Below are 22,471 nucleotides of genomic sequence, written 5' to 3' on the forward strand. Positions count from 1 at the left end.
CATGTAAACAGCATGGTGCAAAAATGATAAAGGGTAACATGCTACAAAGGGAATGGGAACTAAAAATAAAACAAACATAAAATAAGGTTTGCATTACAGAAGGTCTTCAAAGAGACTTTGACAAGTGCAGCAGTGGTGAAGCTTTGAGTTCTGCAAACCACAGCAGAATCACAGCAATGCTGCATGTTTCATCTGGAAGTACTACACAAACAATCACAGCAAGGCAGCAGAGAGGGTCACTTACATTGCTGGCTTGGGTCCATGTCTGTTGTCAGCTTCACATAGTTGGATGGAAAGAGACCCACTTGTCCATTCACCTCCCCTTTCCACCAGTCTGGGTCTTCCTTGTTAAGGACGTTTATAATCTGGCCTTTATTGAACGCTAGCTCATCGTCATTCTGTGCAGTGTAGTCATACATGCCAATTACTTGGCACACTGTAAGATAAAGGAAGAGGTCTATCGCACTGGTAACGTTTCAGCAAAACATAAGCTATGCATAAACTGACTACGAACACTGCAGACGTCACAGTATAGTTCCAAGACCCTACACTGATCTGAACTGGTCCTGCCCCTCTCTCCTGGGCCCCTGTACAAGTGCTTATCTGAGCTCACAACAAATTGGCTCAAGGTGATTTAGAAAAAAACAACTAAGTTTCCTAGCAGCCTTGCTCCCAGTCAGCTTACCAAGGGCTCAGGATCACAGTAGGGAGGACAGAGCACAGCAGTGCAAATGGAGAACAAAGTAGCCTGCCTGGAACTGTACCCGAGATATTTTTGTTCAGAAGGGCTCAACAGTAGGAGAAGATTTTGCTAAAGTTTTAAATTTTACAAAAGAGTCAAACACTTCAAGGACGTTAGCTTTCTATTGACACTTCTCTTTCACTTTTTTTTTTCCTTCCCACAAAAGTACCACATTTGTTGTACATTTATAAAAATACCATTTTGCATCCTCACTGACCTGTTCTGAAAAATATCCTTTCCAACAGAACTCGTAAATGGACAGAAAGTCTCAGAAACTAAGTTACCTGAAGTAAGTTTCACTACCTGAAGCCTGAAAAAGGCACTTCTCTAGTTAGCACCAGACAGGCTCAACACAGCTCTATAATTCAAGAGAAAGCCAATGGTGATATCCCTGTACTACTACTAAGACATCAGGAACACAAAGATCTTGGAAAGAATGAGAAAAATAAAAAGCATCCTAGGCCATTTTGGCTGCCCTACTGGCACCACAGGACTGCTTCCAGCAGCCTATTTTCTATTTCCTTACTGCGAAACTCATCAAATCTGCCTGGTTCTCGAAAATACGGCCCTTTCTGTTCAATTATAATAGAGCAGTTTTCTTAATTCTCTAAAGCAGCAGGATTGTTTATTTAAATATATAATTTCCTCTATTTCTCTGATGTTTTCTCTATGCCAAGTCACAGGGCTTCTGGTATTTTGCCTTGAGACACAAGACTTCTATCTAATTAGCCTTGCTGTCAGATTCTCTCCATTATATTAATCCCAAAATTTTCTTCTAGTTTCATTCTTGTACTCAGGCAGCAACTTATTCAGATTTGTCAAATAGCTCCTCTCTTTTTTTTTTAGGTCAGAAATGACTCAACTCCTTTTAGTTAGTACATTGTGGCTGTTTGCAAAGATCATAATCAAATAAACTCCATGTTTAACAGGACTCTGCATACGTCTCAATATTTAGCTTTGTTACTTGCAAATGGAAAAAAAAAAAGGAAAAAAAATTAAAAGGGGCACTCACTGTCATTTGTCACACCTAACACATCAACTAACCAAAGCGTACGTTTCCCCAGCATACTGGAGATAAACCAGTATTTCTAGGAATGTATATTATGGTGTACTCCTGTTTTAGGTAGTTTTGTGCTAACACAAGTTCAAACGTGTGAACACCACTGATGTTCACATTTCAGTTTAAAGACCTGTGAATCTGTTTTACAGCATTCTTGTAGCAGGTTTACAGGTTATCAGGTTTACAGGTTATCACTAATATTAAAAACAATAAAAAGTTTAAGCTAGACCGTACCTGAATACTATATATACATTAACAGATTTGTAACCCTTTCTAGAATTAATTTCTTTCAAAGATTTTTCATTCAGATCATTCTCTTCTACTTCAAAGAATTTTATGAGATTTGGTGCCATCTGGTACTATCATCAAAATATCTAAATAGTCCAACAGGATCCCAAGGATCACCTTAAACTTTGGGGGGTAATTTAAGAGAATTCTTGAAGAGATAGGACTTCTCAATCGAACCTGAAGCATCTTGATTGTATTTACACTTGGTCACAAAGCTTAGAATACACCTTAGTCCTACATAGAAAGCCCTTAGAGGAGTCCCAGCAAGGAAGTTCTTCACTTATCTTAAACTCCAAAAGCCACTAACTACAGAAGCAAGCTATAGCCTACCTTCTCTGAGCTCCAGTGCTTTTCAGCCATTTGTTTGCTTTTCAGAAAGATCGTCTATTGATTAATACTAGTCCTACTGCAACAGCAGAGGGAATCCAGGTTCTCAAACAACACTCAAGATCAGTACAGTCTATGAAGCTGTCTTTCTTTAAACAAGAAGAATGGTTGAAACATGTTTCCCACTACTCCTATATTGTGAACTTCCTTATGGCTGACTAGCTCCAAGTAGCAGTAACAGTTCTTTTCATTTCTCAACACCAAGAAGGACATGTTCACGACACAAGTTTAGAAGGGAACACATACAAAGCAGTCAGAAATTAAGGAAACCTCAAAGTATAAAGCAGAAGCGTCCATGCAACATAATTAAAAAAAAAAACACGACAGCTGTTGAAGTCATGCAGTTTGCACTACAGTATGGCAGATGGAAAGGATATACATCAAAACAAAATGACAAAAGAAACAGAGGTTTTGACGATACTAGTTTCTGGTGGATCCCCTATCTTCAAAATCCAGACAGTAATGGCACTCTCAGACCCTTCATAATGCACGACCTTGGGCATTATTCAACCCTTGTAGATGGTTTTCTTCAGGCTTTCCATGTCTTTTCCTATAGTAAGCCTCCCCACTAACATACTTTCACTATGAAGATGCTTCTCAAGCATTAACATCTTTAACCTCTTACATTAACCACACAGTTAGTGAGATCATCTATCGTAACAGAAAGACGAGATAATTCTTCTCATCCTCCAAAATGAAAGGTCTATAACAAAGTTGAATTGGATAAAAATGAATGTCATTAAGATTTTGATATTCTGTAGGCAATGAAAAAAGTGCTAAAAAGTTTATTCTGTAAAAGTTTTATTAGCATGTGTGAAAACTCCCAGAGTGTCAAATCTGAAATAATTTAAAAAAAACCCCCAAACAACAAAGCCATATCCCATCATATTACCTTGTAAAAAAAAAAAAAAAGTTATGTGTCTCAATGCTGACTTATCATTTTAACTGCAGGACCCAAACTCGTGAGTTTTTATAGGAGTCTGATTTTCTGCGTCTCTGTGACTAACAAAGGAGCCAGTTAGCACCATTTATAACATTTGCCTTCTCTAATAAGGTGCTTTTATTTATACCAATGACACTTGAAACTAATACCTCACTATTTTACTCTAGTTCCATAAACTTCATGATAATCCTTCATATATATTTAAAGGAGAAAATTATGCTCACTACCATTTTTTTTTTAGAAACATTTATTTCATTTTAATAATAGACAAAACAGTCAAAAAATGGCTTGGGGAAGCAGCAAGCTTTTGCCCCCTGCCACCCCCAAATAAATCCAAACAGATAACCACGTCAAGTGTTTTGGGTGGCATGTGGAAGAAAATGCATCCATTCTACATGTTTTTGATTGACAAGAATCCTCTTGACTTAGTACTACACCAACTCACAAGCCCAAAATGGTTCAAGAGTGAAACAGTCGCAAGGAATGAACTTTCTGTTCTCAGTCTTCTGCTTGGCTCTATACCTTGCAGTAGACTGACAGGACTGTTTGATACTGCCTGTGGTGGAGCTGTAACAAATAGCTTCAAAAATACAGTGGTCTATTACTCTTGTATTCTTCCATAAACCTTAAAATAAGTAGCTATACAGGACAAAAAGCTACATCTTCATTTGAGTGGTTTTATCGCACTTCACCTTAGGAAAAATAAAAGGTTCTGAATGAGAGGTGCTTCAACTGCAAAACCCATGGACCATCCAGAACCTTCAAAAGCTCCTTTACTACAATTAATGCAAATAAACAGGACTGATAATTTGAATGTTTTACTCTTTCAAGATGTGATGTCACTGATAGCTTTTTAGCACTCTACAGTTCAGACCTGAGGGACCACCACCATAAATAAACAGACCAATTGTATGTTCTTCTCATGTAAAGGAAAAAAAAAAATTAAGACTTTAACCAAAGTGACTAGTATAACAGATACTAAACATCCTACTCAATAGTCTTAATTATATTTAGAAGTCCTATTGTAAATGACACATGTTACAAAAGCAACTTTGTTAATGCAACCACGCTGCTTACCTGAAGGTAATGCTGTTGATTTAGGTAGCTCGGTTGGTGTAGTTTTACTGGTACCAGGGCTCAAAAGTTTTACATAATTAGCAGGGAACCATCCTATCTGCCGTTTTTTCCCTCGTGCCTAGTAAAAAAACAATGCTTTTAAGAGGATTAAGCACATCAATAGATCTTAGACAAGGTAATTCAGCCAATACTTTAACTACTTGCAGTCACGCTGATTATTTTAGAATAAGAAAAATGCATTTTATAGGGAAAAAGTCAGCTATTTTTGTGGCAATAGTTTAATATCATGATAGTTCTATTACACGAAGTAAGCTTTCCTAATATATAAACAGTAGTTTATAAAATTGAAACAGTAGTTATCTACTACTAATTTGAGTGATTTTTCACTTAACAGTGTTCCTACTTTGTGTGCTTTATAATTAATACTAAAACCCTGATCCTTCTGAAAGCTTTCTCCCCATTCTGTTTAAAACCTAACTCTAGAATATTAGGCTAGCTATTGCATTAACAAGGGGCAGCATTTAAATGCTTTTTCATTATGCAAAGAATTGCATTTGAATAGGTACCTAGATTGTGATAGTTTAAGTAGAGATCAGGAATCCCAATTATCTCTTTTCTTTTGAAGAAACGGTATTTAAACTTTTTAATAGCCTCTCCTGCCCTAACCACAGAGTATAAACATAAGTCACATTAATCAAGTGTTAGAACAGCAGCAAAACATTACGTCAAGAAAAAAGTGGGTAAAGTTTGGATTCAAATACAAAAATCCAAAGCCGGATTCCAATCAAACAAAAATCAAGCTTTGGCAACCACAAATACATATGGATAGACACTGTCCAAATGATCCTAATTAACAGATGTTAAGGTTTTGGAAAGTACACTAGATGTTCTCATACCTATCTAATCAGAGAACATCAGTAGGAAAACGCGGTGCACACGTGCATTAGCGTGCGTGTGGTCCACGTGTGTGTGCTGAGAGAGCAGCAGGTTACCATACACCTGGCAAACAGCAGCGCTCGCTCTACAGTTTGTAACGCAGCTGCAATTAGTCACTGTCAGAGACAGGATATTGGGGCAGACGAACTGTAGGTCTGGTCCAGTGTGACAAAGCTCGTGTCGCCAAAGCAGGGCAGGAATCTGACAGACACGGCATCCTGTTATTTCGACAACTGCGTTGTTCATTGCAAATAAAATCAGAAGAAAATAAAAGGTTATTCTAAAACTTTGAACCAAATCTCAGCTTCTAAATCTATTAAGTCTACATTAAGAAGTACTCTAACTACTTATTCTCTTTTTGTGTTGTTAGAAGAAGATGGGAATTTTGGGCATGTAGAATTTTGCCTTTTAAAAAAAGTAATGTTAATTTCAGTAGAAAAAAAGTCATCTAACACATGTACAATTCTTTAACTACTTCCTTCCCTCTCTTTTTCTTTACTGAAAAAGAAAGCAATTGATCTAAAGTGTATCTATCATTCATTTTAAGATGTCCTGCAAGATTGCATTAAACTTTATAAATATGTAATGCTTAACACGTTTGCCTTTTTTTATCTCCACTCTGACCCCTAAGACAAGTACAATCAAAATTTACTTGAGGCTGAAACTGAACGGTACATATACTTCTAAGAAATATGCCACTTTGAAATTAAATGCATAAAGAAAAGTTAATATTAGTGACCTTCTCCAAATCTTGTCATCATTTCACTACTTTTTTTTTTTTCCAGGGGCAGGGCGGTTGCTGCTTTTATTTTTTATGAATTCCTCAAACTATTTCACCATACTGCTGCATTAGCCTTCGTGCTCCCATAACAAAGGAGCAATAACTAGTATGACAGTGTTGGAATAGAAGAATGAAAAGAATAAGTAGGGATCTGCTAGCAAAAGAAAAAAAACCATATGTAGGATAATAAGTTGTAAGGTATCCATAGCTACATATGAGTATTTATACAACCAAAAATTAATTTTTTAAAAAAACTCACATTAGCCACTAAGTGGTAATGATGACAGCTCTTGCCCAGTGAAGCTTATCTTTTATCTTAAAATATATTTAATGTGAGACTCGTTAAAGCAACAAATTAACAACAGCATAAAGGCTAGTGAGAATGAAATTCAAAGCAGTCCTGGAAGATGATTTCTCCACTAAAGACATGAAAAACATACCACCAAGAAAGGCAAAAAGGGCAGGTAGTAACATGGAAAAAATATTTGAGTTAGAGCATCTCCATTGCAAAACTAAACCAATTACATTCTTTCATGTAATATTCACTGTTAAAAAAAAAAAATCAAACCAAACAAAACCTTATTCAGTGGTACAGAGCATGACTGGGAGAAAAAATAAAAAAAGGCAAAAAGCCCAAAAGCTTTGCCACTGAAAGTCATTGAGAATCAAAGTTTCTGAATTGTCAAGTTCTACTCTTAAAGAAAAAAAAAAGGTTAAAATATTTTATTATCTATTATCTTCTGATACAACACTAAAGCTCTCTCCTATCTGATGCTTGCACCAGACACCATTCTTTTCATTCTTCTACATGAAACTGAGATGGGGCCATTAGACTGGTATTCTACACGGTGACATTCATTAAGCTACCTGAAAAAGCAGTGGCCATCTTACAGAAACCACCGCTGTAAAATACTTCTCGATCTTTCAACAAAAGGGATAGCCAAACATGAAAGTTCCACTTTCACAGTGCACATATCTATCAGCTGATCCGAATGCACATGACCATATGCATGGTCACTATTGGAACGGGACATACACATAGACCCTGCCACTTAACCCAACAGTCCCATGCACTCCCGTTGCATGGCTGGCTTTCCCCACCACCTGACAACTGTTTTTTCGCTCACACGAAGAAGAGTACTGGCCACAAGACCGGGAGATTCAAAAGCAGCCACAACAACATGCCCTAAAATCCACTCCTTTCTTATAGGTGAAGGGCTTTCAGGAAAATGAAGAAGGGAGTGGATTGTAGGCTGTGTCTGATTCGTGAGATGGGTATCTTTGACTTACAATGAGGCAAAACGGCATTCTCCTGCTGTCCTCCAAAGCTGTTTCGATTTCAAGGAATTGGAATGTATGTATATTTTTCTAAAGACATTTTATTTTTAAATAAAATTGCTTCTGCTTAATTGCAGAATGTTTTCAAAATTATTTATTATTGATGCATTCATAGTTTTGAACGATTAAAAAGTTAGTGTTTTTTTTTTACATGGAATTTTATTTCAAAAAACCGGTAACTAACTTGGAGCTCTCCTTCCCACCAGCCACCTGGATTCTTCTTTCTGATAAGAATCAACTGACCAGGAGCAAGAGTAAGCTGTTCTGGACCCGTTGCTGTGTAAGAGGCAATGACTTGGGCAATTTCTGTTAAAGCGAGGGAAAAAAAATAAGTTAATTTGGAAAAACCTGAACACATTCTATATAACATTGACTCTGCTATTATGACTGGCACAGTATATCCTTTTTGTATTTCTTTCCATAAACTTGCTATGTATTTATGTAGCTCCATTAAAACATATGATAATTATGAAACAGATCAGAAGTTCACAGCACTACAGGAATGCAGCAGCTCTATGGGTAGGATATAAGAAAATATTTGGAATAGAGAAAAATAATAATGACCATCATTAGAGCTATATGGCTCTTAAAATCAAGTGTCATAATTCTCTTTTCAAATAAATACATTTTGTAGCATCAGTTTGGAATAAGACCCCTAAAAAGATCTTGATAAATGTTGGTGATAATGGTGATAAATGTTGACAATAATATAATGAAGTTGCAGAGATGCAAACTAACGAAGGCCTGCAGAAAATTTCTCACCACCAGACTAGACCCAAAAAATGAGAACGTTTTCAAAACGTATGAAGCAGGATTTATTTTGAAATCTTTATTACATGAACATTAATACAAAACTGGTGCCTTACTTGATCACCTACCAGCAGGAATCTGACACAGAGTAACCATGAACTCACAATTATCTCTCCGTTAAATGAGACAAAGCAGATCACACAGTTTACTCCGTTTTACCATGTTTGCAGAAACACAGACAATAACTTAGTTACCACAAAGTCTGGCAGGGCTAATCCATTTTTTGAACAAATTTGAGCTGACCGGAGCTTATAAATGGCTGTAGGTATTTTGATGTCCTACTGATAGCTTTTAAGTCAGGTTTAGCATGCCATCGAACCATGTTTAGAGCGATGGAGAATATGTTTACTATGATGATTACTGGGAACCTTTCATAAGGAAAAGATGGTAGATTTGGTAACTTTTTAGCTTTTCATAAGCTAAACCTTTCAGGTTGCTACATTTACATAGTCCCTTTTTAGTCATGAGTTAGGGGGAATTTTTTTTTTAGCCTTCATGTAGTTGTAAAGGGTCTCAGACATCCAAAGCAGCATGAAAGTGTTGTTATGGCTGAAAACTCAACTTTAGGATCCCAGTACACAGTCATTCATAAGTATTCTCCAGAACAGAATGATCTAGGGGATGTCGGGGGTGGGGGGTTGGAATGAAGAATTTGTTTGGGTTTTTTTTGTTTTTATGAAAAACCTTTCCTGGAATAGTAAATTCTGACCCTGTGTTTATTTGGCAATGCATCAAATAAAATTGGGGACCATCAAACAGCCAATGTGTGCACTGAGTTTGGCTGGTTATGGTTGTGGTCTAAGACTATCCTAAAACAAGCCCACAGCAGAGCCAGAAGTACAAGATCACAGAAATGCACCTCAACCGCTTCAGTGCAAAGACAGCCAGCTTAATTTAAAACCTCAGCAACTATTGGATCACAGATAAATACACTGCTTGAGATTTTAGCTTTTAATTTGAAAATCTCGATAAAAAAATATCTTCATCAGTTATTTTCACTTATGATTACTGTTTGTATATATTTTAAATCTAGCCTATCGTAAAAAAACAGCACTGGAAGGTGAAGCAGAAAAAGATCACACCTGGCATCAGTTTGTCCCTTTATAAAACAGCAGAAAGCAATGCAACAGCGTGTGTGAGGTGGACTAGCAGTCAACACAGCAACAACAGCAAAAGGGACTGAGGCTGAAGGGAGCGAGCGCACAGAAGTGGTCTCCAGCTTTCTCATGGGCAGCTGTACCAAGAAAGTAACACAGTGCCGGGCACCGTCCTACTTGGCCCTCTCTGTCAACAAGCGCCAAATTTCCTGTGGCCAAAAGAAACAGCAAAGGCGCTCAGTAACAACACATCACCCACAGGCTGGGAAAGGAGGGGGGAGTCTGCTGGTAAGGCAGAGAAAGGGAGCAATCATTGAAAAGGCAGTTGTAGGCAGAGGAAACCACAAAGCCAACTCCTTTGAAACAGAGGGAGGCTTTGTTGCAGGGAAGAAACAACAAAGTAATTTGAAGACCGCCAGGAAAACGATGAGATGGTTTACTTAAAATTCAGAAGAAAAGGATGCTTAGGAAAATAAAAAATGGTCAGAGAATCATTCAAGATGTAAATGAACAACATAAGGAGGATGAAGAAGCAGAGAGATGACAAGCAATCTGAGGCCACTGCAAATGATGACACATGCAGAATTAACTACGGCAGAACCTCCTTCATGATAACTCAAAGAGGGGAGAGGCAGGCACACAGAGGTGGAACCAAACAGGTGATGAAAAAGCCACTCGCCGAGAGAAAGATGCTTTAAACCTGGATCTGGAACTTAGACAGCGCACGAGGTGTGAAAGCAGAAGACGGAAGAAAGAATTTCTAAGTAGAATATAGTAGGTGATGATAGGAGAGCAGAAAGGTTTACACAGAGAAAAGCCAGAAGCAGCACAGTCTGTCCTGTACAGAGGCAAAGCAAGCAAGCTATTTGGCAGGAAAGATGGCTATGCTGCTAGAAAGTCTTCAAGCTCCCTGCATTTGCAGGTTTTTTCCACAGAATCCCATTAATTCCTCCACCCTAGAGCCATTCAGGAAGCAAAATGAACACAAACAAACAATTAACTGTGGAAATTTTTCAAAATAATTTTTTTTTTTTTTGGTAAATCAGGCAAAACCCTCTCTCACTGCCATGGTAATTGTAATAGTCAGTATATCATACCAAGAGCGCAAAAATCTTACACTTTGCATCTCTTTTAGAACAAGAAACTTCTCATTTTTATTTACAAAAAGATTATTTTTACAAGGCTCCAGGTATCAGATATCCTCTTTCACCAACCTGCAGCAGAAAGAATTTTTACTGTGGACTGTGTGTTAAATAAATTATGATATGAATTACAAGTTTAACATTCAGCTCTTGCATGTCACAGAGAAGCAGAAAGTTAAGAGAAAACAACTCAGCCAAAAAGTTAAAAAAATAATGAAATAGCTTTCCTTCCAGGAAGGACTTTTTAATTTTGATTTATTTAAGTATTGAATTACTGAGAAGAGATCCAATTCAATTACAGTCCAGGCCAAAAAATGTGGCATCTACTAAAGCAGGTACATTTAGAAACATAAATAAATGCCTTCTCACGGATATAATTGTCCTCATATTGCTGCTTAAATTCGCAGAGAGGAGTTTCTTTTCCCTTGCCCTTCAACACACGCTGTTACCAACTCCCACCCACTCTTCCTGCTGCGTCTAGAATAAACAGGAATATTTCACCTCATTCATTAGCATTTCACTTTTATTGGCTGAGCACTTGAGGTTCATTTATAGCAAAAACATCCATGAACCTCCTGGCTAAAAAACAGGCAGGACTGTTCACAAACTGTTCTTAAATGCCAAAAGATTCTGAACACAGCTTTTGTCGACATCCCCCCAGTCTCTACTTCACTGAGAGTTCCAATCCAGACCAGCAATTATAAAGCTGGTATTCCAGGTTGAAGTCTTGCCATCCATCATTCTCCCACGCATGGAAAAAGCAGCCAGACCTATCAACACCTTCTTACTATTCCTACCAGGTATCACTTCTAGAGGTTTTTCCAGATCTCTATTCTTGTCTGCCTCTCTTTGAGCTTTCTATGTATTAACATAACTATTTTTAATCACATAAATTAAAGTTAGAAAGGGCGGGATGTTTACTTCCATAGATGGATCAGTAAAGATTTGGCAAGAGAAGCCCATTGCTAATACGTCAAGGTAAAATAAGCCAAATGAAGTGAGGGCTGCTACAATCTACTCTCCTCCCCTCCTCCACTTACACACTTATGCAGTGAACCAGTTCAAAGAGACAAAGCAAAACCTCCTGCTCACAAAACAAAATATGCATATGCATGTCTGTGTGTATGGAAATACAGCAAGATTTGGCAGGTCACATCCTTGAACCATTTCACTGTGCAACCAAACAAGCCTCAGAGAAAGGGACAGAACGAGGCTTGGAGCACCCCCCTAGTTTGGTTCAGCTCAGTGCAGAGTCATCTCTTTGGTACAGAAGCAAATAAATCCACTGAGGGGAAAAAAGAAGTGTCTTTTGGAAAGTTTACAAATGCCTGCCAGTAGCAGAGAATGCACTTTTCTAATGATCTTTGGAAATACTGTAAGGAAGGACAGCCCCCGCTATCCTCAGAGCCAGGGGACCCCTTTCTAGACGAAAAGTAACCTGTAATATGATCTTCTGCAATATGACCGGGCTTGACAGGCAATAAGCTACATAGCCTGGATACAAGGTATAGGCCCTCGAAAATAAGAAGCAGGCACAACAGCTCACAGAGCCCATGTGTACCATATTGTGTAGCGTTCTGGGCAAATGCTGTAAAACCACAAGGTAAGAATGTGTACTTCCACTTTTAGAGGCACGGACAAACTTGGGCTTTTTGTAGGCTTCCACTGTTCTGTTCAGCAATCTATCACAAAGTTTACATCCGTTTTTGAGCAAGCAGATTTTTATTCTCTAGCTATACACTATTTAGTAATTCATACATGCTAGATAGGATGACTGACAGATTGTGCATCATTTTATTACAGACAACAGTTTTCATCAGTGCAAATTACTATAAAATGACCAAGAGCAAACATAATTTATTTTAATGGAAATGATCTTGTTGCCATTGAACTTGAAGTGCTTAAGAAGCGATATAAGGTGCTGTCACAATATACGACTCACCAGGTTTCTTCCCTAAGCTTCCCGTTTTTCCAGCTGCTCCAGGAGCCTTGAAATAGAAAGTAAGATGTAAGTTTAGCACTCATATTTATTTCTCCAGTATATGAAAATTATTTACTATGTTTCGCTTGAACACACTAAACAAGGATGTAAGTAAAAAACTCTCACAGGAAGATTCTGTTCTTACAGAAACCCTTACTATTTTAGATAGCAATCAATATATAGGAACAAATACCAAACAGTGTATGGAAGTGGATGACTAACTATATAAATGTGTAGACTTCTTTCCTGAACTTTTCTTCCTTTCACCGACTGCAAATACCAATGTAATTCCAAATTACATAGCATTTGAATTGTAAATCCGCCAACCTATAGAATGTGAATTCTGTCAAGTGGAGTTAAAACAACAATAGTAGTTTTCAACTCTACAAGTGACTGGATTGCAAATATGCCTAAAAAACTGACTGGACATAATTACTTCAATACTGTCCATATTATGGTTCTAAAATTTCTCATATGACACATCAGCATAGTCCGTGTAGTCACTGCATCTTTAAGACGAGTCATCTGAACTTTGTAGGTGGTGTAGTAGTAAAAACCCCACCACTATTTTTGTGCCTGAGTCAGAGCACAGGCCACTGAATAGCAAGGTACTATATATCTGTAGCTATTTCCACCGAACCTGGATGGGAAGAGATGAGGGATGAACATCATCATCATCCCGGTCAAGAGATTTGCAAAAAAGCCTTTGAACAGTCATAAGAAATCCAGCAAGCAGTGAAATTAGTTCAGTTCAGTTATGTATAGGAAAACAGCAATACTGAAAGATGAAATTTAACATGTAAAGCTTTCATAACTTACAAACTTAAAAGTTCTCTTTCTGGGGAAAAAAAAAAAAAAATAATATTTTTTTCCCTTGAGAACACTGGTTATTTGGGAAGAGTTATCTTTATTTATTTATTTTAATGCACTCAGAGGTCTACTGATATACACGCAATTACAGCATTCAAAACTGTGTGTGGCCTCAAATCTGCCCCTTGCATGCCCTTCTTCCTCAGCCATCTTCCAACCCTTCTAGTCACCACTCCCGTCTAGGACAGCTTCCCCTTGCCTCCTAAATAATTACTTCATTTTCTTCCCAGTACATTGCCACTCTTCCGCAATAAAGGGGTTTGATAGGAATAACAGCAACATAACAAATCTAAACTGTATTTTGGTCAGAAATGTTCAATAACCATAAATATCCTCTTGAAGCAAGGCTCACAACACTTCCTCTCAAGTCCCCTCAACTTCTCCTTTAGGATACTTTTTACAAATTTGCAGCCTACATCAAATGACTTGAAGGTTTCCACAGAATCCCAATTCCTCTATGGAAAAGAGCAGCTTCCTCCCCAATATTCTCAATATTAACTTGATGCTTTGAAAACTTGTGGATTCTGGCAGAAACTAATACAAGGAGCAACTGAAAAACTAGTTAGATGACTGAGAAAAAGGGCCATTTTAAAAATGTGTATTGGTTTTGAATGACTCTATAAAATAGATTATTAGATACATCTTCAGTCTGTCTTGAAGATTACGTAGCTGTTCTAAGACCCCCATGTTTTGAACCTCTTTCAGAAAAGCTACTAAAGAAGCCTGATCAGAAGACTGAACTATAGCACCTCACAACGCTGTATTAGTCAAGCCAACCCCATCTAATAACAGCAGAAAACCCAGCAGAGTTGGCGTTGCCTATCTCACAAGCTGTAACTGGTAATGGAAGGTAAGAGGCAGGACGGAAAGAAATTTTTTTTATTTTTTTTTTTTTTTAATTTGGCACCAAAGCACCTTACATACATCTAGTATACCACACTCCTTGATGTTTTGCAACTTAAGTTTTGGGAAAGCGTATAATTTAAGTTAAATGACACTTGGATACCGCTGTCTCAGTGCTACTTTCTTGTCATTGTAGAAGACTGATTATACTTACTTTCCACAAGGCCAGCAAATCTTCCTTTCTTTCCTATGGTCCCCTCTCAGATACAAAAACTAAATTTAGGTTTGGGGACAAGGAGAAGATGGTCCAGACAACGTGACTGCAAGTCCATCAACAGTCCCCAGCAGGGAAGATTAAGAAGTGTGGAACCAAAGGTGATAACTGGCACTGATATGGTAATATCAGGAATTAATTCTGCTTTAGAAAGAGCTTCTGGCAGAGAAACACCCTCCTCAATAAAGAACAAGTGTTTGGACCTTCAGAGAACATACTCCTCCAAAATATCCTATAGTCAACATCCCCATTGCCAGATTAGGAGCATATGGACAGATAAAACGGGCTGTGACACTGTATCTTTACAGTTAACTGGGAAACATAACGATCATTTTAAGAGAGAAGCTTCAAAATCACCTTGACCAGACTGAGTCTGAACTCTGAGGATTATCTGAATCCTTGGTAAAAAAGCAGAAAAAATACATAGAGAAGTCCTGCAGTACTTCAATAAATAACTAAATAAATAATGCATTTAGGAGGGACCCAACTTCTGGCCCACAGAGCAGATGGAGACGTATTTTGTATTCTTTCTGTTGAGAAAAACACAGTGGAGAGGACATACCCCATTCTATTTTCCTTTTGAACACCTGACACACAAACTACATTTTGTGACAAGTGATAAAGTCTCGTGAAACAGTAGAGCAGAACTTGCTTTTTTAATTTAATAAGGCACAGCAGTAGACTTGCCAGTTGTGTTGTACGGTAAGACCCTTAGAATTGAGATTAAATACATTCATACTACTATTATTTTCAGAACATTTATACAAAGTTTCATAACTACATTTTTGTGTTTCCAGGTACACCATATGAGCTCCATACCTTAATGCAGAGGTAATTACCACCAGTCTCAAGAAAGGCAGTGTAGAATAAAAACCTGTTACAGATCTGTTCCATCTACCTCAATCTAATGAAAACTCTGAGAATGGACCATGAACCACTGTCATTGTCTATTTGAAGAACAAAGACTTTCACTCTGTTAATAGGCTGAAACTTTAAGGAATAGGAAATAGTTAATTTAGCAATTTGAGGTGAATGGGTAGCCTGGATTAGGTACAGAAGAACAGATTCAAAAAAAATTCTTCTGATGTACAAGCCATTGATATTTGAGGCTTACAACTGTTTCTACAAACTCTCTACTTGCTGTTGAAAGATCAGTACTGCCTTACTTCTTCTTTGAGCCTAAGTCAATAGCGCAGAACACATTAAATTAATTTACTCTTTTAGTAACATTTTCCACAATCAGCCAGCTGTCCAAGCACAGCGGCACATCTGAGAGTTAACAGACAGCCACTATTGTGAAATCCTTTGTAAAAACTGGCTCTGTGAACAAGCTGAATAGCAAAACACTGTACGTGTAATGGCAATTATCCACTTGGAACAAGAAATATGTCCTGCAGGGCATATGAATCACTTTATGAAAATAAGCAATCCGGATATCAAGACCTCCATGAGCTCTGTGTTTTTTCCTCCCCCTCTCATCAGGATTTTATCGGAGGATGTGATTTTCACCAGCAAAAAGGGCAGTTGGAGAACTTTTTGATGAACTGCACTTAGCTGTTTCAGCCTCAGACAAGCTGAGATCTGAGAAACATCACATTGACTTCTCTAATAAAAATAGTTTTCAGTATTAAATGTCTATTTCTGAGTTCTCTACAAAGATGATTTGCCAATGTGTGTGCCTGTCTCTCACCAGGCAGGACAAGCATCCAGTCCTTAAAGGCACACAAAGGGCAGCTCTGCACATCTGTATATGAATTCTCAGGTTTTGAGATTAAACTCTGTTGAGATTATTTTAAGGGAAAACAAAACCAGTTCCTTCACAGAAGTTCCGAGGAAACTTAACATTAAATAACAAGAATGTAGCTGAGATTAAGTAACTAACTAGCAACTATTACTATCCACCTATGAAACAGGCTTCACAGGGTTTTAGAAGGCTGACAGTGCAAGTTCCCACTCATCAACTACAATATGAACTTAGAGGTAATATAAAGAGACTTAGGGCACAGTTTCGTGATCACAAGATATTCCACAGGTTAGGAAATTATCTGTACCCTTGTTCCGATACCTCCGTGGGGCAAGCCACCATCTTTTTGATGTACGTGAAGAGTTCCTGGCAGGGCTGAACTATAATCCATATTCCAGACTGCAAAAAGGAACGCTTTTCTTAGCCATGTAAATTCCCTGATACAAACCCACAAAGACCTCTGCTGCCACAACTGAAGGATGTTGCACCACTCAGAGGAGAATCAAGCTGCTAGACTTGGGGACAGAGAGTTCAGCATTTCTTGTCCACACTCTCACTGAGGTCTCTTGTCAGGGTAAACCTATACCCTACCACAACTTACTACTGTACAAAATTTACTCTGATTTCAAAAAGACAATCTAGCCTGCTGTGATGGGCTCCATAGTGCTACAGCTACAATGCTTCCACTAACTGAACCATTAAGTACTCCTCTTCTAGTCTGCGACCTGATCTAACTATCTGCTGCTCTGTAGTCACTAGATTTGACGCAACTGAAAGGTAAGAATGAGCACAGGCCTATCCAAAACTATATACTAAATGTAAAGTATGTTGTTTCCCTTCTGTAATGAAGTATTTAACACAAAGCCAGCTCAAACTAATCTAAGCCAATGCTGAGGCAATCTTGCCTCCTTCCCTACTTTCCTCCCCTATTAATTCTGGTACTGACATTTTTTTAACCTTTGTTAGGTTGATTCAGATTACCACATCAGAAGTATATATTACTTCTGCTAAACTGGTTTTCTGCTCTGCTTAGTGTCCTGAACTGGTTTATTAACAGGCCCGATGAAAGACCGTGGTAGCAAAAGTGTGGCAAGTAGGACCATACCTGTGCTCACTTAAAATGGGTTACAAATGATCATTTTGTATGAGAAATAGCGTGGCGAGCAGGACCAGGGAAGTGACCATGCCCCTATACTCAGCACTGGTGAGGCCACATCTCGAGTACTGTGTCCAGTTTTGGGATCCTCACTACAAGAAAGACACTGAGGTTCTGGAGTGAGTCCAGAGAAGGGCAACAAAGCTGGTGAGGGGTCTGGAGAACAAGCCTTATGAGGAGCAGCTGAGGGAGCTGGGGTTGTTTAGCCTGGAGAAAAGGAGGCTGCAAGGAGACCTTATTGCTCTCTACAGCTACCTGAAAGAAGGTTGTAGAGAGGTGGGGGTCGGTCTCTTCTCCCACGTAACAAGAGATAGGACAAGAAGAAATGGCCTCAAGTCACGCCAGGGAAGGTTTAGATTAGACATTACGAAAAATTTTCACACTGAAAGGGTTACCAAGCATTGGAACAGGCTGCCCAGGGAAGTGGTGGAGTCCCTACCCCTGGAGGTATTTAAAAGACGGGCAGATCTGGTGCTTAGCGACATGATTTAGTGGTGGTTTTGGCAGTGTTAGGTTTGTGGCTGGACTCAATGATCTTAAAGATCTTTTCCAACATAAATGATTCTATGATTTTATTCTATGAAACTAGTGTCTTAATGTGCACAGAAAAGCGTACCTCACAACACAAGGGAACAACCAATCAAAACTGGGACAGGACTTCTCCAGTGTAAGACTGTTTGGTTCTCGTATTAGTAGTGCTAGCGATTGACTAAAATTGTTACATGATGCAAAATATAGATGACACAGTCTTTCATTGAGTTGTGTAACATACACACAGAATTCAAGACTTGTGGAAAAAGCCTTACTATCCAGATTTCTAAAAAAAACAGTAATTTTTACTTATTTATTTACTTTTAAACACCCTATTATTCTTTGAGACATAAACAAGAGCTCCTCTCATCATGACATTAGTATTGTATTCAACTGTGATTCTAAGCTAATTCCTACTAGTAGATGAATTATCCTCTCAAACATATGAGGACTATAAATGAGAAAGTGTCTTTCTTTAGAATATCTAAAAAGAAAGAAATAAAATCTAATATGGACATGTTCTATCAGATTATTCCTGGATAAAAATCAGATGAAACAGAACCTCTATTATTCAGTCAAGAACTTTCAAATAAATATAGTAGTTAGCTAAGTTTTGTTCCAAAATTTGTCCCCCTTGATTGCAAAAAAATGGCAATAGGGGTAAAAAAGATAATAGACTGAAATATTACTCTCTCCTATATCTTTTTCAAAAAATAATGGCAGTAAGATACAACTCAGTCATTAAAAACTTACCTGGGGAAGAACGAACTAATAGCTATTCTGATTTGTCTCTACAAAACTGCAAAGTTAACTACTAACATATGCAAGATTCATTTTAATATGTGATCCACAAAGTTATTTACAACTTGATATTGTAAAATGCAACTATTATTGTTTTCCCTTTCCAATCTCACATTCAGTGAGACTGCAAAATATATTTTCTTCCCTTATGATCCACTGCCTTGGAACTACCACTACAACTCCAAACAAAACATGCCTCCCCCAGCTCAATTTTATAACATTTCAATATGTCTCTACCTCAGAATCTTTGAGTCTCACATAATTAGATGGGAAAACTCCTGATTTATCACCCAGTGTTCCTGTCCACCAGTCGCCATCTTTCTTTGTCACAAGAATCATATCACCTTGTTGAAAAGTTAGGTCTCCTTGTTCAGAACTCTCATATGTATACATAGCAATATACTCTGTAAGAGGGAAATAAATACAGAACATGGGAAAACACTTGATAAACTGCTCAATTATTATTTGCAAAATCCAACTAATATAATGTAGTCTATTCATGGTCTAGATAGAAGACAAATTTATTAATAACTACTCATAGAAACCTCAATATTTAATGCATAAAATTATATCTATCAGAACTAAATACAATCTATCAAAAGGCTGCTTCTGTAGGATTTTTTTTTTTTTTAATAATTTGGTAGTATAATTAAAATGTACATAAATTATTAATTTATATCAGAAACGACTCTGAAAAGATATTTGCCAATGGTTTCTGGTTTGTGCTGATGATTAGAATTTTCAGTCTTGAAGATGGAAAGTCTCAGTATCCAAATATCTGTAGATGCAGTCTTCATCTTACATATGCTGTTTGGCTCTCGTACACAATGAATTCTTTCATTACTTGGAGCTCTGCATGAAGGGCGCACATCTCGTTGCATCTTACGCAACAGATGGCTGGGAAATGTTAAGACAAAGCCTGAATGTGTTCTGTTTTGTTAAAACACAGTCAACCACTTAGTATTCAAGTGCAAAAACACTAAAGTAGACTGATGTTGAGAAATGCAATGTATAATTCAATCACAGAACTACATAAATTATTACAAAGAAGAATTTCAGACAATTGAGTAACATTTTCTACACAACTTGATACATTCTTATTTAACTGAGCATTATCACACTTTATGTGGGCACAAAACAATTTCTGAAGATTATATTCTCTGCTTCTAGGACCAGCTCTGGAGCTAAAAGCAGTTCACAATATTTCACGAAGACTTTCATACATATGTAACAAAAACATTCAAGTATTCCACTGCAGCTGGCGATTGTTCTATTTGCTCGAACACTAAATCTGACCAAAAAAGCTTAGATCAGGGAAGTTCAGCAGGAATTCAAACCACAATTACTATCCTTAATGAAAGCTAAGACATGGTTTGTCTAACAACTGCAGCTGAAGAACAGACATATGTTTGTATGCACGTGCACACAAACACACACATTAAATATCATAATGTATGCTATACAGATGGATTTTTTTCTTAAATCCTTTAAATATAATACAAGATGCTAAACACATGCTTTATTATTTCTTAAAAATACAGGGGTTTTTGAAATGTTTTATTAAAAAGTTGCGTTCCTTTTTAATACAAACGTATAACCTGAGATATCCCATACTTTACAAAAAAAGACTTAGCATTTCTACAATTGCTTTTCCTCAAATACACAGTGAGCAAGACTAGTTGTATTTTGAAGTAACTGATTATCTCACTTTCCTCGTTACATGGATCTTTACCATTCCCTCCTTTTAATTTCTGTAGTGCTCATGCCAGTGGCAAATTAAGTACATCAGTAACCAAAGAGACTCTCACTTAAAATTGCATGTAGAATTGCAGTGAAAAAACTTAAGGTGTGCTGTAGAGATTATATACAAATGTTCATTTGTAACCTATATTTAGATTCATTGATTTACTCTGACTGTGATTTAAATTAACCTAGCTGACACTGCACTGAAGTGGATTAAGAGTGTCCACACAGTCTGTTAACACAGCTCGTGTGGAGACATTAATGTCCAGCTGAAGGGTGGCAACAGCCAGGAATGCAAGTCTTTCAAAATCCTCCAGAGGCCTGACAATTATCTGTCTGTGCCCCACGTTCCATCTTTAAAAATGAGGAGAAATCTTCACCACAAGGATCACAACATTCTATAACTGATTGTAATTTCTTTAATTAAAGAGCTTTTAATGAAACATTGGAAGTGAGCTTTGCATGAATTTGAGAGATTTATTTACAATTCCCGACATCATGAAGTACAGGTACAGATGTGCTTATTTGGCCCTCAGCAAAATCCCATTCCAGATTGGGAATCATTTCCAAAATATTTATGCAAGAAAGAGCACAAACTACAGATGATATTTTAATGGCATGTGAAATTATTTCTTCTATATACATAACGTAAAAATTCTTACTATAACAATTTTAAATCATTCTAGAGGCAAATTGATTTGCAATTCAATTTTAACAGGCCTGACCTTAAAACACTAAGATCTGATTCTAAGCTTGTTTCTGGTAATAAGCAGACTAATTCTATTTAATTACATAGTAAAATACTATTAATGCTGTTTAGTTTGAAACACTTACCTTCACCTGATGTAGTTGCTTTTGTTGCTGGTGATGCTACTCTTTTCAGACTAGCAGGACTTTCTGAGGAACCAGAATCCATGCTTTAGAAGAAAATAACGGTTATTTAAGAAATTAAAACTCTTCAGAAAAATTATTATTATTATTATTATTGTATTTAAAAACTAAAAAATGCATATGCATCCATAAGCAACTCCCTACATTTTAAAAGAAGAGAATGTAAATGTGCAAATTAAAGCTTTAAAGTACAATGGCCAGTCATGGTTGCATTTAGGTAACTGCCTTAAATACAAAAGTTTCTGCACCTCCTCTTCTCCCTCAGAAAAAAAAAAATAAATCTAAAATCCTTCCCATTTGTATTACTAATTTTAATGTTGCCTTCACATTATACAGAACCAGATTTTGACTGCTTCATCCTCCAAGAGTAAAAAGTGATTAAGTTTTGAGGTACACCTTTCTATTTTGGGGAAAGATAATCTATGACTGACATAGCTGTAATTCATAACATCCAATACACTCATTTGCAAGTCACATAAAATGAAGACCATTCATTAAGCTTTAGATCTTTTGTTGATGATGCATGACCCAAGGAGAACTGAGGTCAGATTTCTTATTCCTCACATGAATTTCCAGGGTTGGAAGTCAACCCCCCCAAGAAGAGAGTCATATTTAAAAAAAAAAAAAGGGCATTTTTACAGAGTAGCTTCTAAACTTCAAAATTCAACTGTGCAACTCTTCCTATTTATTGAACCCTTACAGTACAGAAGTAAAGTATGGCAAAAGCAAATAAAATACCTCGTTGACTTCCTAATGGGGCCTGAAATAAGCTTCACATACGATTTAGGAAACCACCCCTTTTGTCCTTGAACCTCTCCAAACCACCACATATCTTGCTGCTCCAAAACTGTGATGATATCATTTTTATTGAAATTAAGGTGGTTGTCTTTTTTCGCTCTCCAAGGATACAAAGCCTGTGCTTGAAGCCCCTCCACTTTTTCGCCCTAATGCAATTTAAAAAAATTAAAAAAAAAAAAAAAAAAAGAGACGAGAAGTCAGTCATGAACCACCTTTCATAAAGAAAGCAGCTTAAGGA

The 22,471-nt window shown here is 37.3% G+C and overlaps 1 protein-coding gene across 8 annotated transcripts in view; it reads right to left on the bottom strand.

Annotated features, from left to right (window-relative positions):
• Nucleotides 1-22,471, bottom strand: part of ITSN1 (intersectin 1) — a 139,719-nt gene that overhangs the window by 23,614 nt on the left and 93,634 nt on the right. For all 8 annotated transcript variants that reach the window (XM_063346125.1, XM_063346119.1, XM_063346101.1 and 5 more), the window contains 7 exons: nt 22,174-22,379; nt 21,379-21,461; nt 19,039-19,205; nt 12,544-12,589; nt 7,737-7,858; nt 4,498-4,615; nt 245-436 (listed from right to left, as the gene is read on the bottom strand). In XM_063346125.1, coding sequence (XP_063202195.1) covers nt 245-436; nt 4,498-4,615; nt 7,737-7,858; nt 12,544-12,589; nt 19,039-19,205; nt 21,379-21,461; nt 22,174-22,379 — 934 coding nt within the window. The remainder of the gene's footprint in view (nt 1-244; nt 437-4,497; nt 4,616-7,736; nt 7,859-12,543; nt 12,590-19,038; nt 19,206-21,378; nt 21,462-22,173; nt 22,380-22,471) is intronic.

This window comes from Chroicocephalus ridibundus, chromosome 1 (genome assembly GCF_963924245.1).
Source record: "Chroicocephalus ridibundus chromosome 1, bChrRid1.1, whole genome shotgun sequence".
In the NCBI taxonomy this organism is placed as follows: domain Eukaryota; kingdom Metazoa; phylum Chordata; class Aves; order Charadriiformes; family Laridae; genus Chroicocephalus; species Chroicocephalus ridibundus.